This window comes from Mytilus galloprovincialis, chromosome 5 (assembly GCF_965363235.1).
Source record: "Mytilus galloprovincialis chromosome 5, xbMytGall1.hap1.1, whole genome shotgun sequence".
Classification (NCBI taxonomy): domain Eukaryota; kingdom Metazoa; phylum Mollusca; class Bivalvia; order Mytilida; family Mytilidae; genus Mytilus; species Mytilus galloprovincialis.
In genome coordinates, this window is record NC_134842.1 from 25,175,120 (window position 1) to 25,191,922 (window position 16,803).

Here is a 16,803-nt window from a genome sequence, read left to right on the forward strand (position 1 = left end):
AAAATTTTTGCTGAATTTGCTCTAAACAGTTTATTTTATTGAAAAGAAATGGTCGAATCAATGTTTCTAATAGATGTTTTCTTTTAAATTCGAGTGTATTACCTGGAACGCTACTCATTTTTCACTTTTTGCAATATGTCCTGTCACTTAGTAGACGCTTCTGTCACTTTGGTACTTGGGCAGATTGTGATTTTTAGTCGCCCAAACACCACAAAGCAAAATGGGCATAAAACGAAAATGTCTTACTAACCATTTAAATATTTTTCCATGTACATAAATTATAACCAGATTTTAAATGTTTGAAATAATTTTTCTAAAAGAGTGGGTTCACAATCCTATAACTTTTATAAAGCAGTACGTTTCTTGTCATGTCTGTTTTTTTGGTAATCAGCCACACCTCTATTTTCATTTTGAGATTGCTTGTCGACAATTTTTCAGTTTGCTATTTACAGCTTAAAGGCTTTGATATCATTGACTTAAGAAAGACAGCTTTGAGAATACAATGAACCCAAATGTAAGAATCAAATGGTCAATGCTTTACCTCACAATTTTCATAAAGAGTAATGACTAAAGCTAAAAAGCTAAAACATGTGCTGATGAGGTTTCATTAATTTCTGTCTCCACAGGGGGTCTCATTGGGGGGGGTTCCAATTCCGGATCCCGCTTACTGTTTTGTCAGATTCCCGTATCCCGCTTACACTATGTACGTAAGCAATTCTAATTTTTTTGTCATTTCCCGGGTCCCGCAAGACCTCATTTCCTGTTTTCACGACACAATAATTTGACTTTCACGTTTCACGCTTACGAAAAATCGTCAATCCCGCGTCACGCTTAGACCCCAATGAGACCCACTCCACAGGCACAGGATCTTGAGACTGTTAGAGCCTGTTGGAACCACTACTTTTCTAGATATCTTTTTTAATTTCAATTAGTTTAATTCTTTTTCTGTTTTTCATAAGTATAAGTAACCAGAATTTACTGGATTTTGCCTTTGATCATCTATAATATTAAACGAGAAGTGTTGCTTCTTCTCCTTCCACAATATATCAATCATCATGCCTCTGTTTTCTGTAGGTAACATGCATAGTTGCGTTTGTCATCCATTCTTATGATTATTTAGATTGAGTTATTTTGGGAGAAAAAAACCCGGATATTGTTTCCGTCATCAATCTGATTTTTGTCATATATCTTTCGGTTTTAAACATGAACTAGAACAACCAATTGTATGATAGATAACAAAAGTGAAAAATGAATAAGCCAATTAGAGCGTTCTCCATATCATGGTTATTAGATCGCAAGAACCACAACTATTATACCTCCTTAGAGACAATTATTTTTCGTGCTTATTCACATGTAAAGACAGTGATGCCTATGAAAAGTTGCGTATAAAATTTATTAAAGAAATCTTGGGAGTACACTGTAAGCAGTCAGACACATACAAGTCTAAACATGTTTTGACTCAAACAAGTCAAAAAGTGTAAAAATCGTAAAGTCAAGTTTTGACTTGTTCACGTCGTTTTCCGTTTTGTGGTATATTTTCATAAACCGTGTTTTTTTTTAATTTACTGCCTTATGATGCGACCTACGATCACACGGTTTTTTACGGGACTTCATACTACCTGACGCCATTGTTAGAAAAGAACTGAAACGTGAAAGTCAGTGAGTACAGTATTGATTTTTATCATTTTAGGGGCAAAAGTAGGGTTATTTAGGCACGTTTTTGAACTGATCCACAGTTGTTCCCCGATTTTTTAGGTTGCTAAACACATTTTTTACAAATGAAGGGATATCAAGTAAACAATATTTTGTCAGTGCTATCAAGGCGCGTGACTTCTAAATTGGTACGCATGCCTTTTGAAGTGACCTACCCGAAAACAACATTCGACTTCTATAGGTCAATAAGGCCAGAATTTTTTAATTTGTTGGTTTACGGATCCACCGACCCGATTTTGCCGATTCCTAGAATAAAAATAAAATTGACTTTTCATGCTTTTTCATTCCCGCCGACCCAAACAAATACATTATCCCTGAAAAATAATTAAATGATTCTTTTTTTATGAAATGAAATGCATGAATCACTAACAAAATTGATAACACTCTCTGTTGTGAAAAAATAAAACTTCCAGTTTACGTTTCTAAAAATAGACAAATCAATTATAACTGACCTTGAAATGTCGTTTACGCAAATAATTTTGCGGAACGAAATCTGTGTTTAAAACCCATTACACAATAAGTTCGTTTCCCTTATTTGTCATCAGTCTGTAAGATGCATAATCTCATAGAAATAGACTTGTCCAAATGTGGACAGGTGGAAAGCACCTTGGAAGTAAAAGTTCTGAATATCAACAAGTCATTTAGAATTTTCTTGTTTCATGGATAATAAAAAAAAAAATATCGTCCATTTGGATAAAAAACGGGAATGCATGACACTAGATTATAAACCCGATATTCTCGTTTTTTCCGTGGACGAGTCTATTACGTTTTTGACACGTGTGTTGAAACTTATTTTCGTACGACGTTTTTTACATTTTTTTCTTTATCAGTTTTCGTTTTTGAAGATCATTTCTCACCAAGTTTTCTGGAATTGATTAAGAGCTACGCGAATTTGTTTTTCTTGTTTGTGAAAAGACGATTTAATTTCGTCTTTGTCTGTGAACACCCCCCTTTTTTACGGCAAATCATTAGACAATGTCATGCGATATTTATGACAGCTGAGCAAGAATATTTCATCGAACTAACATTTGAAATGATGACAAAATAGCATAAAAAACATTTTGTTAGAATGGTGAAATGTATATTTATTTTGCATTTTTTTTCTGTCTTGAAAGATTTTTTTTTTTCTTTTTTTTCCCGACCGACCGACCGTACTTTTTCATGGGGAAAATCCGTAAACCAACAAATTAAAAAACCGTGGCCTAAGTGTTGTCTCTGTTATTTATTTGTAATTTCGGGAGACAACTCGTGATGTCTTCGGCAATTATATTGTTATTACCCGTATTACCGTATATTTTCTGAAACAAATTCCAAACGATACTGTGTGTTATGATAAACATTAAATAATGCAATGTTTGAGAATTATGATTTTTTTCTTCTTGATAGAAAGAAGGGAGGGAGTTTATTTTCTAAAATTGTCAAATGAATATAACTTGAAAACTAAAAGTGATAAACACACACAATCTTCAGAAATTATCACATAACAATAAAACAAATCAATTGAGAGTGAGTCCATGGGAGTCATCCCCACCCCCTTGAATTTGATAATATATGCTTTTATCTTGTAAACGGTCCAGATCCCCACCCCTTAACTATATATTTTCTTGAATGGGACGACAAATCAAATTCAAAGAAATTATAGGGAAATCCCTGGGGGGTCACCACAACCTGTTTTCGATTTGAGAATATGATATTATCCTATAAACGGACCAGATCCCCACCCCTAAACCATATATATTCTTGTAGCGGACAATTAAACATATCAAATCAAATAAAAAGGAAGTCTCTTGGGGGTCACCCCCACCCTGTTCAATTTGAAAATCTGATATTAACTTGTTAAAGGTCCTGATCCCCACCCCTAAACCATACATTTTATTTTAGGGGACAATACAACAAATGGAATGAATTAAAAGGGAAGACCGTAGGGGGTCATCCCACCCCCTCTTGTTTGAGAACTTGTTAACAGTTCAGATCTCCACCCCTAAACCATATATATTCTTGAATGGGATGATTAAACAAATCAAATGAAATTAAATTAAAGATTTTTCTAAATTAGCCCTGACAAAGAGGATTCATCTTTTAAAAACTGAATTTTTAGGCCTTCCAGTTCTACCTGAGCATTGCAGTTTTCGTCATCCAGTTGCAGTCACCCCATCTGAAAAACAGAAGTTTCAAAGCACCAATAGCATGACAGTTAAACAACTGCAGCACGAAATTGAAAAACTTTTAGACCGGATTGAAGATAAATTTCAGTTAGATTATCATAAGGAATTGTATCAGCAGGAAGTTAAAACAAAAAGGAAAGCAAAGCTGGTACATTTCTTAAATAAGCTCAAGGTTGTAATGGATGCCCAAGAAACCCATAGTATGGATCTTGCCACATTACTTGCTGAATAGGTACCTTTGACTTTATAAAGCATGACCCTATTATAAAATTCTTGTGCATGTATTTTAATGCTTGAATACATTGTACCGATGGTACCTATGCATGTTCTATTTATAACTAATAACTGTTTGCCATATTGAATTATACTCCTATTGACCATCATGATCATGATCATGCATATAATGAACAGAGTTCACGATCACCGCCTGGTTTTAAAAAAAACAAACATATATCATATCTACTTAACATATGCTTAACTTGTCCTTATAAATATAAACATGTACTGTATTTGACCCAATAACCACCCCATGCATTGCATTTTCTAGAATGGAGTGTTTCAGAACATTGAAACATTGCATTTTCTAACATGGAGTGTTTCAGAACATTGAAACATTGCATTTTCTAGAATGGAGTGTTTCACAACATTGAAACTCCCAAGTCAGAGTGTCTGCTTTTAAACTAGTACTGTGGCAAATGAAAAATCACATGAATTTCAATCTTTTCAATTATTTTTTTCCCTTAAACTTGAAGCTACAGCAATCTAAAGTAAAAAAAAATCTATTTTGAAAATGACAGGTTAAATGTGCAATTTATGAAAAAAATGTGTTTAAAAGGGGGGGGTGTATTAGGCCAAAAACAGTACTAAAAAACATTGTACTTAACTATATTTTCTGTGTTGGACATGCCATTATAACATGTGTGTTGATTAAAATATGATTTTTCTTTGTTTTAGAAATTGACCTCATCAGCATGGACATATTTTGCATGCTTGTGATTGTGTTGATGATATGTGTGCTTATTTGTATAATGGAGAGGAGGTGCAAACTCAATTTAGAGACACGAGCATATCTTCAGAGAAAATGCCGTATTAAATTGAGAGCAAGGTATTTGTAGAACAAGAAGAAAAAAAAACATGTAGCAAATTTGGCCAAATCATCATGACTTAAACTATATGATATAAAGTCTTAAAATTAAACCCAACAGTGTTTGAATAAGATACATGTATTATCAGTCTAAAGTTAAGACAACATTCAAACAAACAAGGGTGTTGGATGAGAAACCTTTTTTTATATGTGTGTGCATGCAAAACAAATTTCTTGCATAGGTGCATGTTGTTTGAGCATATGCATGATACATGATATGCATGTAAGTTTAAAATGAAAATCTTGATTAATTTATCATGCATGTTTTGAATTTCTAAACCATGTTAACTGTTATGACAAAGGAACATTTTTTACAGCTTTTTATGGCTAAATTTCAGTGATATATAGTGTATTTCTTATCATTATGCCAAAAAAGTTGACATAGAAATAAAATTTCTAACTCATAAGCCAGAGACAAACTGATAAAACCATTGGAAAACCAAGACAGGCAATGTTTCTCCATAAGTTACCCAACCAAATACTTGAAATACATAAAATGATGAATTAAGATTCATCATAGCAAGTACATGCCAACTTTGTTAAATAAAATGTGAAAAAAATTCACTTACCATGCCTACCTGCAGAACCAAGGGTATTGATTTGTAAACTTATACATGTAATAAATGTAATGTCATAATAAAAAAGAAAAAGAATATTCATTGTGATCTTTGAAAATTATAGCAAATTTAAATGATGTTGCCCTTCTAAAACTTAAATATATTTTGAAGTTAATACACAGCTTCTAATACATATTGATACTTGTATATCTTCTTGTAGCTACAGAGGACAACAGCACTAATTATAATGACGTAAGAACTGTACATAGAAAACTGAAACCAGGAACTTTGAAAACATACATAAATTTAGAGGAGGAAAGGAACTGTAGAATTAAAGCATTAAAGAAATCTAAAAGTAGGGTGATGAACAAGCTGAAACAACTAGCTGTGAAACTTGAAAGGGAACAAACCTATGAACCTTTGGACACTTTATTTTTAATTAGGAAAAAAGGGTAAAAAATCATGCAATCGTATGGATATGGGGAATTGAAAAGCAGATTCATGGAGGGATTGCCATTGACCGATGAGGTACCATATGGCAAGAGGAGGAAGAAGCCAGCAATGCCAGTGGTCCAGAAAGATGCTGTAATAGAGCTCCTTACACCAGGAAAGGACAACTTCAGTTTTGGTGTAGGGAGCGGCAGGACACTGGCTGAGCAACAAAAAAGCCAACTGGAGAACCTCCAAATTGCCATTAATTCTCCGGATGTCAATGTGTAAGTATCATTCAGAGATTTATACAACTAAAGTCCACTCAAACTGAAAACAAATCTGCTTATCAGATATTATTTCTATTTATTTGTGATCAAATATAGTAACTTATTATTAAGCCCAGTAAGTTCAGAGTATAAGATTTTTCTACATGTTAAAATATGATAGTTACTTATTATTAAGCCCAGTAAGTTCAGAGTATAAGATTTTTCTACATGTTAAAATATGATAGTTACTTATTATTAAGCCCAGTAAGTTCAGAGTATAAGATTTGTTTACATGTTAAGATATGACATCAGATGCCAAGTGATGAGATAATAAATAATTATATTTTACTCCACCAAACATGCCAAAAGAATACTTTTACGAAGTTTGTTGAATACATTGCAGTATCAAATGTTCTGATAAGAGTTTGTTTTATTGGCATGAATGTGATTTATATTTTTCCAGACAAGTCCTCCATGAATCACCATCCCCCCATCAACCACAACAGATTGAACCACCACAACAGATTGAACAACAACAGACACAACAGATTGAACCACAACAGCATGAACATGATGAACAGCATTTAGCACAGCAAAGAAAAACAGCCAGGAAAAGGCTGTACGAAGAATCTTTTAAACAGAGGTAAAAACTCTCATAAAAACATCTCTTTAGGTGTAAAACCATTAATTCAGAGCCCCTTTGCTTTCTATGTTAAACTCAAGTTAATTTTGAGTATTTATGGCTGCTTTGTATTAGGCTTGAATGATGTAGCAGTCATTTCACATGTTTCATGTCAAAACTATAACTTATCCTGACTTGTGCTGAAAAATTCGACATACATTTAATTAATGTGCCAATAAGTGTTTCTTTACCTTTAAAATAAGGACTAAATGTAGAAATATCTAAGGATTTTAAATTGATAAGTTGTACATAATAAAATAAGCTGAAATTATTGATAGGATATATAGCTCCTTTTCACATTTCAAGATGTTGAATTTTAAAAAATGTCAGAAAATGCTGACTCAGACTTTAACCTTATATATTAATAATACATGGTGATGGGTATCAGAGTAACTTTTCACATTATAATTCTCAATTACAATTGTCTGGGTGGCGGGTTCTGACAAAAACTGCCTTCCAATCCCCCGGCCCACCCCAAATACATTTTTCTCTGGAAAAGCCCTAATGTAATAAGTACATGAATGTTGGGGTCTGAATTAAATTAAGATTTTACTTTGTAGGAAACCAACCACTAAAGCTATATGTATCCCTTCCAGGACGCTACCAACCAGGTAACATATCTCTATATCACTAGAAACATTACATTTATACAACAATTACGCAATCTACATTATAAGGAAGGCAATTAAAAAAGAAAAAGATAAGCAAAAAAGTGAAAGAGTCAATGTGCATTCATATTTGGTCTACTAAAAGTATATTACTTTTATCATGTTTATCATATAATATTATCAAAATATCTAAAAGCAGATGACGTCATGTAATGAATATCAGGATATTGTAAAACGTTTTGAAACAAAAGATATCTGTGATAATTTATTTGAAGTCAAATCTTCAAATACATTATAATGTCATTAAGTTGTCAAACAAGCAAAAAAGTAAATTAAATAACAAATAAATTGTTGATATTGTCAAGAGACAGTATGATATCTAATATAAGGTTCAACAATTCTTGTGTAAAAATTCTTTTCAGAAACTTAAAGACACAACTCAAAACTTGAATGTTTCATGAGTTTGAAAATTTGAAAACAAAACATTACTTGAACCTGCCACTATTTAATTTCTGCATTGTTCTGTTGCCAAAAATTATCATAATTTAGAAATTTCATATACATTAAATTTATTTACAGGGGTGCTTCTCGTGGCGGCCACAAGTCAGAAAGGGTAAAATCGGAAGAGGTAATGGAAGAGGAGGAAAGGGACGAGGTGGTAGAAAGAAGGGCACTTAGTAAGCACATAATATCTTCTTAAATTTATATAATACATTCTTACACTGAAACTCGTCTAAAAAAAAACCATGGTAACTTTTGTCACCTATGAATTAAAGATGTATTTAGTGGAAATTATAAAAAATGGAGGATTTGAAATTCATACTTGAAATCAGTAATACACTAGAGTCCAAACATCTGGCAAATAATTACAAAACCTTAACTTTAAACATCCTTAAGACATTTCACTTGAATGGTTTATTAAGTTGTATTATGTTTTCATCAATTCATTTTAAATGACCAAAATTATACAATTTCTTATTTTTTACAGCATCCAAAGTAGCAGTACTGAGAGTAGCATGAGTAGTGAAAGGGACAATGATAAGACCACTATAAGCAGTCATGACAGTGACCATAGTCCTGTTATAAACAAGTATGTAGCAGTATTTGGCTTCAGTTTCATGAGATATATGTGTAATATACACCTGCTTTTAAAAAAAGGGGGGTTGTAAACTGTTTTACCTCTGTCTATCCATCTATCTGTCGTTCCGTCAGTCCGTTCTTCCCATGAACATGATGAATATTTTTGTCACATTTTTCTCAAGAACTACAATACATGGATTGCTGAAATTTGGTTTCAGGGCTCATATAAGTCTGCTTTACCGTTTGATGTATTTTCAGATTCATTACAAGTCAACTTCCTGTTTACCAAACACTTGTATGATTTTACTCATGATAGTTGAAAATGTTCGTACCATTTTTCTCGGGAACTAATTAAAAGGTTGCAAATATCCACTCCTACAAGTCGATAAGTTATCAAAATTGGTTAACTTCAAGACCCAAACATATTTATGAAAAGGTCATGCATCTAAATCTTATAACTAGTTTCAGTGGAACTGCAACAACTATTTTCGACTTCTGTAATAGATCTTTTTTGTCTTCATGGTCTTTAACATGTCAAATTTTAACATGATGTTCTTTAATATTTGTCACAAGTTATGAATGTAACTGTTTTCTCTTGTCAGAGTTAACAGACAAAAGGATAAGAAAGCAAAAGATCAAGAGATGGTAGAGACAGAAAAACATCAAGAGAAAGAGAAGGAGGAGAAAGCAAAAGATCAAGAGATGGTAGAGAAAGAAAAAGATCAAGAGAAAGAGAAGGAGGAGAAAGAAAAAGACCAAGAGAAAGAGAAGGAGGAGAAAGAAAAAGACCAAGAGAAAGTAGAAAAAGATGTTACTGAAGAGAAAGCTATTTTGCAAGAAGAAGAAGAAACACATTACGAAGAAGTTCTACCTGATGACAGGTTTGTGACAAATATGAAGAAAATAAATATTAATAATCAATGAGATAAAACTTTCAGTAACATGAACATATTTTATATTTGAACAATTAGGTGAAAACGATATTCAATAAGCAAAAATAATGAACTCAAAGAAAAGTTTTAATTGGAAATAAAATTGAGAAAGGAAATGGTGAATATGTCAAAGTCTGCATTATTCAAATGAAACAAAATAGAATGATTAAACACATCAATGTATGGAAAGCAACTGACATATTCTTTATTTTGTACAGACATTTCTTTGCTCATAATGGTGGATTAAACCTAGCCAAATCTTTTAGTTGACAAAAGTCTAGTAGCACACAATTATATTAGCAGATTGTAGGCCAAACAAACAAAAAATATAATTATAAATGACATTACAACCAAAATTGAACTTAACAGTAAGGATAAGAAATATACAGACAACTTAAACAACACTATTACAGGTACAATTTCGAATATATTTTTACATCACATTCTCAATTTTCAAGAAGTGATAAAACAAAAACCACTTATTTGTCTCACCAATAAACTTGAGAAATTTGTTTAACTTTATTTTATTTTTTTAGCTTTTCATATGCCGCTACACTTACAGAAGAATTGGGAAATCCCATTGTTCAGGATCTTTTGCAGCTGAAGGTAATAAATCTACTAAAATTTTCGCTGTATAATGCTTATATCAACAGATTAAACTTTTTTCTACTCCTCTGGCGATGAAGTTGAAGGGGACTTTGGGTTTGCACTCTGTCCATCTGTCAATCCAACAGATCAGTTTTTCACACTTCTTTTCTTCATGTTTGAAGATATGGATTTGATATTTAATGTATCATTTTATCATGAAACCTCTATGGTGTTCCAAAAAAGGACTTTGACTAAAAAATGAACACACTATGTATGTCAATTACATAATTTTATTTTATCCTTCCAAGAAAGGAAAAATTGACTTTTATTGTTTTGCTTTCTTTTTTAGATGAATACTGAGGAAGGAATTTTGGAATTTGACATGAGTAAAGGTAAGGAAAACTAGACAATAACCAACAACAGACATGCTGAACCAAAACAATGTAAATTATTATAATATCATATTAATTATACAATAGTACTTGTATAATGACACAAAATTAGAACTTATACTACAAAATGGTAAATGTTCTATCCATTAATTTGATTAAGTTTTCTTGATGCACACCAGTGTCGTAAAAAAGAGATATATACATCATACTTTTAATCATCAAAAGTCTTTGAAAGTGTAGAAGATAATAAAATTTTGTTTATCATATTCTGAATTTAATTACATATAGTTTGTTTGTGGTAGTAGGAGGACCAGACATTTGTATACTGTGAATTATTTTATTTTGGTAAAAAAATAGTCATTTTTTCTAGCCTTTTAGGGTTAGCATAGTCAACATATATTTATAATTATTCAATTACTTTTCAGAAGATGATATCAAAATTGGGCACTATGTGGCTGTGGCCTATGAGAGCGAATGGTTCGCTGGCCTTGTTACAGAAAAGTTGAATGACACCTTCAAGATAAACTTTCTAAAAAAAATTTCAACAGGAAATGACTACAAATGGCCATCAAAGGAGGACACATCTTGTGTGAGAAGAGAATTTATATTCGATACAAACGTAGAATTAACTACAAAAGACTCATATGGCCGGATTTGGCACATCAAACAATATAAAGAAATTCAGGAAAAATTTCTTTCTTTTTGCCAAAATTTTTTTATTGATTGATGTCCCTACATGTTACTGACTAAGAGATTTGAAGGCTTATGGAAGTACTTATGCATAAAGATTTACTTATTATGTAAAAAATTATCCCTTTCTCAATATGTTATCAAGTGTATACATTATAAATTTTTTAAAAGCACAACAAAATTCTGATCTCAAACAATGATTTAATATAATTAACTTTTAGAAATAACTGTAATATTTTTTCTGTCTATTCAAAATAAAATAAATAATCAATAGTGTATGAAAGAATGAACTATAGCTGATAGTGATTAGCATGATCTGACCTCCATAAGCCTTGAAATTTCAACACAAGTCAAATATTACAACTTTTATTCAGAAATGTACTTTAATGTATATGTTCATGCTGTTGTTGTTCAGGTGTTACAAGGTTCAATGTCAACACAAGTCAAATGTTACAATTGTTATTCCGAAATGTACTTTAATGTATATATGTTCATGCTGTTGTTGTTCAAGTGTTACAAGGTTCAATGTCAACACAAGTCAAATGTTACAATTGTTATTCCGAAATGTACTTTAATGTATATGTTCATGCTGTTGTTGTTCAAGTGTTACTAGGTTCAATGTCAACACAAGTCAAATGTTACAACTTTTATTCAGAAATGTACTTTAATGTATATGTTCATGCTGTTGTTGTTCAAGTATTGCAACAATGAACACAGTTTTCCAATTTCAAGTCTTTCTCTTCATCATGTTTATGCTTAAAACCTGGAAATTTCATTGAAGTGCTGGTTAAATATTTTATGTTAGTGCTTCACCTTCAGAACAACACTTTAGTGCTTTTTAACATTGAATATAACATTTAGTGCTAATATAATTGGAATAATCTGTAATGCATATCACAGGACTACAAAGCTACATACTGGTTCTTTGTTTTATTTTAGATATTTTTTAAGTAATGCCTTTATTAAACAGAATTAAGATTTGATGTTTTGTCTAAGACTTTTTTAAATTACTTTGACACAATTTGACTGAATTTTTTTGTTAACATATTTTTATACTCAGGTTTTTGTCATTTGTCAGTACTTGTATTCATGATATTATGATTTTGTCTTTGTTGATGTCTATTTTATTTTATAGTTTCTGATCCAAAACCTTGCTCAACTGTTTCATGTATTTCATGTATCATATTTGTCATTTAGCTGTTTGATTATGTATGTCATTTAAAATACTTGTTCTTCCTGGTTTCAGTTTTCTTTTGAAAATGTATATAAATATTATGAAAGTTTTTATTTTATGCATGTTATGTAGTTTATTTTAGCAGTGTTAGATTACTGCATTGTAATATAATTTGTTTTCATCAAGTTATTTAAACAGGTCAAATGTGGTCAGTCTGTTGCACTCAAAATAAAAAAAGTCAAGAGTTTATTTTAACTTTGAAAATCCATTATTAATCATACATGTCAAGTGACATGATATTCGCGTGTAATACACGCCTTTTCAACTGTTTACACGCGAGGATTTTGTCACATGGCGTGCACACGCTTTTTACCACTTTACACGGGATTACACGCTTTTTCGTTCTTTTCATTTTTTGGCCGTTAGTGATATCGCTATTCTCGGGTTTTTTCCTTATTCGGCGATAAATACCGAAAAATTCGAAGTAATTGTTTGGCTGCCGTAAATTTGTTTATTTTTCTATATGAATAAACAGTAAAAGGTAAGTAGTTTGTGATTAGTTTTAACGATTTTGTGACTTTCTTTCAAATTCACTCTATAGGGGAAATGTGCACAGAAAGAGGGGGTACTTATAAAGTGAGAAACGGAATCGAAACGAAACGAAACGAAATACAACGAAACGCAACGAAATACAACGAAACGAAACGAAATATAACGAAACGAAACGAAATGAAAAAATGAAGAAACGAAACGAAACGAAATGGACGAAATAGGCCTATATATAATATATCTTTTACATTGTTATAGGAGGTTAGGATTTTGATTTTAAAAAGGTAATTAATTTTTTTTTTATTCCAAGTTCCGAGTCCAAGTTAAGGGGGCTACCATTTGATTTTTTTTTGGGGGGGGGGAGAGGGAGAGGGCTATGATGAAATTAAAAAAAATCCTGCAGGACAGGGATTTGAGTATAAAAAAGGCAAGACAGGATTGTTTAGTAAAAAAGAAGGCAGGATGAGCAACGGGATAAATTTATATAAAAAAGGCAGGACAGAGATTACAACTAAATAAAATGCAGGACAAAAAATGTCATCCTAGCCCATAAAAATCAAATGGTATCTCCCTAAGTTTGAATTGGCCAAGTTGTATTTGACAAGAAATTAAAAATGTGAAATGCTAACGGCTGACGAGTAGCCATTACGAAAACTAAATTGAACTGAAAAAGAGATCTGAGGTGAACGTCCTGTGTTTGAACCTCCCGTTTTACCAAACATGAATTTGAATGAAGATATAAATTTGGAATGTTTTTCTCCTGGGTTGGAGACCCCTTCAATCTTTTGAAAATGACTGGATCCGCTGCTGACGTCGATGAGAAAGAAAATCAACATACCTAGATGGTCAGAAAGAGTCCACCATGTTTTAAGTGATTAACAAATATCTACATCGTGTTGCAAGCTGATTATCTCAATATAGATATATTGAAACATCTTACTGACAGCAATTCGGACTTGTGTGTAGGTTAAATCAATATCTTTGGTTAAGTTGCTTTCAAACTGAACCATGAAATCATTACTTTTGAGTGTAGTTACTTTTGAAAGTAGTTTAGTCCGACATATAGACAAAGTTCTGTTCATCAGACTAGACTACTCTAAAGGGCGGGTGGATTCGTTTGAATTGTTTTACATTTATCATTTCGGGCTTTTTATAGCTGACTATGCGGTATGGTCTTTGCTCATTGTTGAAGGCCGTACGGTGACCTTTAGTTGTTAATAACTGTGTCATTTGGTCTCTCATTGGCAATCTCACCACATCTCTTTTGTATGTACAAAATCATTCCTTTCCCTGAAATCTAGTAGAACAATTGCTTAAAGTATCTCTGAAACAAACTCAGTGACATGACAAAAATTGGACTTTGACCAATGAACCATGAAAATATGGTCAAGGTCAGATGACATTTTTTAAACGGCAATTTTCATCTTATTAGCATCATATAAACCAAATTATTGATAAAGTACACCCCTTATAATGAACTATAGAAATGGGGTCCAAGTCAGATGATACCTGTAAGTTGAATACACCAAATATAGTGCACCTACTGCTTAAAATATAGGCGATATGGATTTGACCACGAAAACTTAACACTGTCCGACGTGCATGCAGATTTTACAAGATACTTAATTGTGTATATTTTGTATGCACCTGTCCTGGATTATTCAGGAGCCTGTTGTTCATGTGGTTGTTGTAGTTCATATGTGTTTTCTGTTTCTCGTTTTGTATATATTATATTGTGTCGCGTATCATACATATTTTGGAGTGTTGTCTTTGTTTAAATCGCGTCTTTTTCATAGAGTTAATATTTTATAGCGTCTTTTTATGTTATAATGTTTAACTTCTGTCTCAGGTTAGGTTGAAGGTTGGTGAGCCTGTTAAACTGTTTAAACCAGATGCATATTCAATACTACTGTCAGGAACCTGTTGTTCAGTGGTTGGTGTGATTCATAGGTGTTTCTCGTTTTCTATATTTTGATTTACTTGTTTAAAGTTTGTATTCAATGGCAATTTTGGGGACTTTATATATAGCTTGCTGTTTAGTGTTAGCAAAGACTCTGTGTTCAAGTCGATACTCATTGAACTGTTAACTTAAAATGCATTGCGACTTGGATAGAGAGTTGTCTCATTGGCACTCAAACCACATCTTAATTATAGCGTTGGTTTCCTTAAACGTTTAAATAGTTTTACATTGGTCATTTTTTACCCTTTATATCTTGTTCGGTGATTGTTCATGAGTTCGTATTGAAAGGCCGTACTCTAACCTATAATTGCTAAGTTAAACTACACTGTGGCTTGTATGGAGTTGTCTCATTCGCACTCATACAACATTTTCTTATTTATACTACAAAAATGTGAACCTTTTTTCATGAAAATGAGGCCCAAGACATTTTTCAGGCGACAGACGGAAAGTTCGTAACACGAGGCATCTATATACAAAGTATGAAGCATCTATGTCTTTTTACTTTTGAAAAATTAAACAAATCGCATGCAAGACAAAAACTATGATAAATTTTAACCTGTTATCAATTAAATTTTGCGATGACAAATTTTGATGTACAAGATGTGCAAATTGCGTCGATTTGCGACTCGTCAGTTGTGCTCAAGATCTACAATGTTGAAAAATAAAATTATAATCCCAAACTTTGAAGAGGATAGTCAAAAATGACAAAATTACCACAAAAGATAAAGCCTAACCCATCTGAGTACTGATCTATGTGGATGTCTTATTGAATACTTTACATTCTAAGGACTCAACAATACAGAAACAGAATATTGAACACGAACACAAAAAATACGGCCACATCTGTTTTTATTGGTTTTTGTTATTATTGTGCTGTTTTATTGACGTTTTTATCCACGTCTCGTTTATTCATTTGTTTTTGATTAAACCTTAAACATATCAATCAGAACTGATGCTCGGGAATATGAGAATATAATATGTTTGCATGGGCATCCATCGTACCAATATACATGTATATGTTCAATGACATCTGATTTACCACAGTCTCAGTTATATTATCACTTCTTTTTAAAATGAAGTCGAGTCAATAAATGGTCATTATAAAATACTTTTATTAGGATAATCTTTAATAATACTCAAATCTGTTTGGTTAAACAAAGTTATTCTCTGCACATTCAACAAACTAAGTTAAAAGGCAAAACCATTTTGGAGACCATATACTTTTGATTTAACATAAGGGTCAGATTCATTTCGTTGTATTTCGTTTCTTTATTTTCCATTTCGTTTCGTTTCGTTTCTTCATTTTTTTCATTTCGTTTCGTTTCGTTATATTTCGTTGCGTTTCGTTGTATTTCGTTTCGTTTCGTTATATTTCGTTTCGTTTTGTTTCGATTCCGTTTCTCACTTTATAAGTACCCCAGAAAGAGGTCACTTTCAGGGCCTGTACCGTCGTCTAAAGTGCCGATTGTTAAGCCAAAACGATGTGTACGGCAAGATTCAAGATTTATAAATTATATTTTGGAGTTCGAGTTTAAATGATCGAGTGACAAGTAACGCATAATTTGTGCATTCTATGTTGCAATGATAAAAAAAAACAATACATGTGAGAGGAGAAATACAATGTGGCTATTTGAATAAGCATTAAACATGTTTATCTAACGGAAATCAAATTTATAAAACATTTTTCTTTTTCAATTTCAGTTTCAGTTTCAAAATCTAGCCAACACGGCAACATATTTCTACAGGCCATGGGGATAAAAAATATCACAGAACTGTTGGATCAGCTCTCATAGTACCAGCTTTCTTCTGATAAACTACCCAGTTTTAACCAGGCAATAGCAATGGGAGCAATGGCAGAGATAATAGATGAC

General features: G+C 32.2%; 3 protein-coding genes and 1 long non-coding RNA gene across 4 annotated transcripts in view; 3 read left to right on the forward strand and 1 right to left on the reverse strand.

Annotated features, from left to right (window-relative positions):
* LOC143075472 (bleomycin hydrolase-like) overlaps positions 1 to 244 on the reverse strand; it is a 31,693-nt gene extending 31,449 nt beyond the window's left edge. The window contains exon 1 of the mRNA XM_076250888.1: positions 103 to 244. Coding sequence (XP_076107003.1) covers positions 103 to 118 — 16 coding nt within the window. The 5' untranslated portion in view covers positions 119 to 244. The remainder of the gene's footprint in view (positions 1 to 102) is intronic.
* The window catches only part of LOC143075473 (uncharacterized), a 425,173-nt gene that overhangs the window by 13,510 nt on the left and 394,860 nt on the right, over positions 1 to 16,803 (forward strand). The window lies entirely within an intron of this gene.
* The window catches only part of LOC143075471 (inactive peptidyl-prolyl cis-trans isomerase FKBP6-like), a 53,207-nt gene continuing 36,796 nt past the window's right edge, over positions 393 to 16,803 (forward strand). Inside the window, exon 1 of the mRNA XM_076250886.1 lies at positions 393 to 514. Coding sequence (XP_076107001.1) covers positions 503 to 514 — 12 coding nt within the window. The 5' untranslated portion in view covers positions 393 to 502. The remainder of the gene's footprint in view (positions 515 to 16,803) is intronic.
* Positions 6,794 to 12,700, forward strand: LOC143075467 (uncharacterized). Its single transcript, XM_076250882.1, has 8 exons — positions 6,794 to 6,920; positions 7,520 to 7,570; positions 8,147 to 8,244; positions 8,556 to 8,657; positions 9,250 to 9,528; positions 10,116 to 10,185; positions 10,517 to 10,559; positions 10,985 to 12,700. Exons 2-8 carry the CDS (start codon positions 7,541 to 7,543, stop codon positions 11,284 to 11,286), a joined length of 924 nt encoding a protein of 307 aa, XP_076106997.1. The 5' UTR covers positions 6,794 to 6,920; positions 7,520 to 7,540; the 3' UTR covers positions 11,287 to 12,700.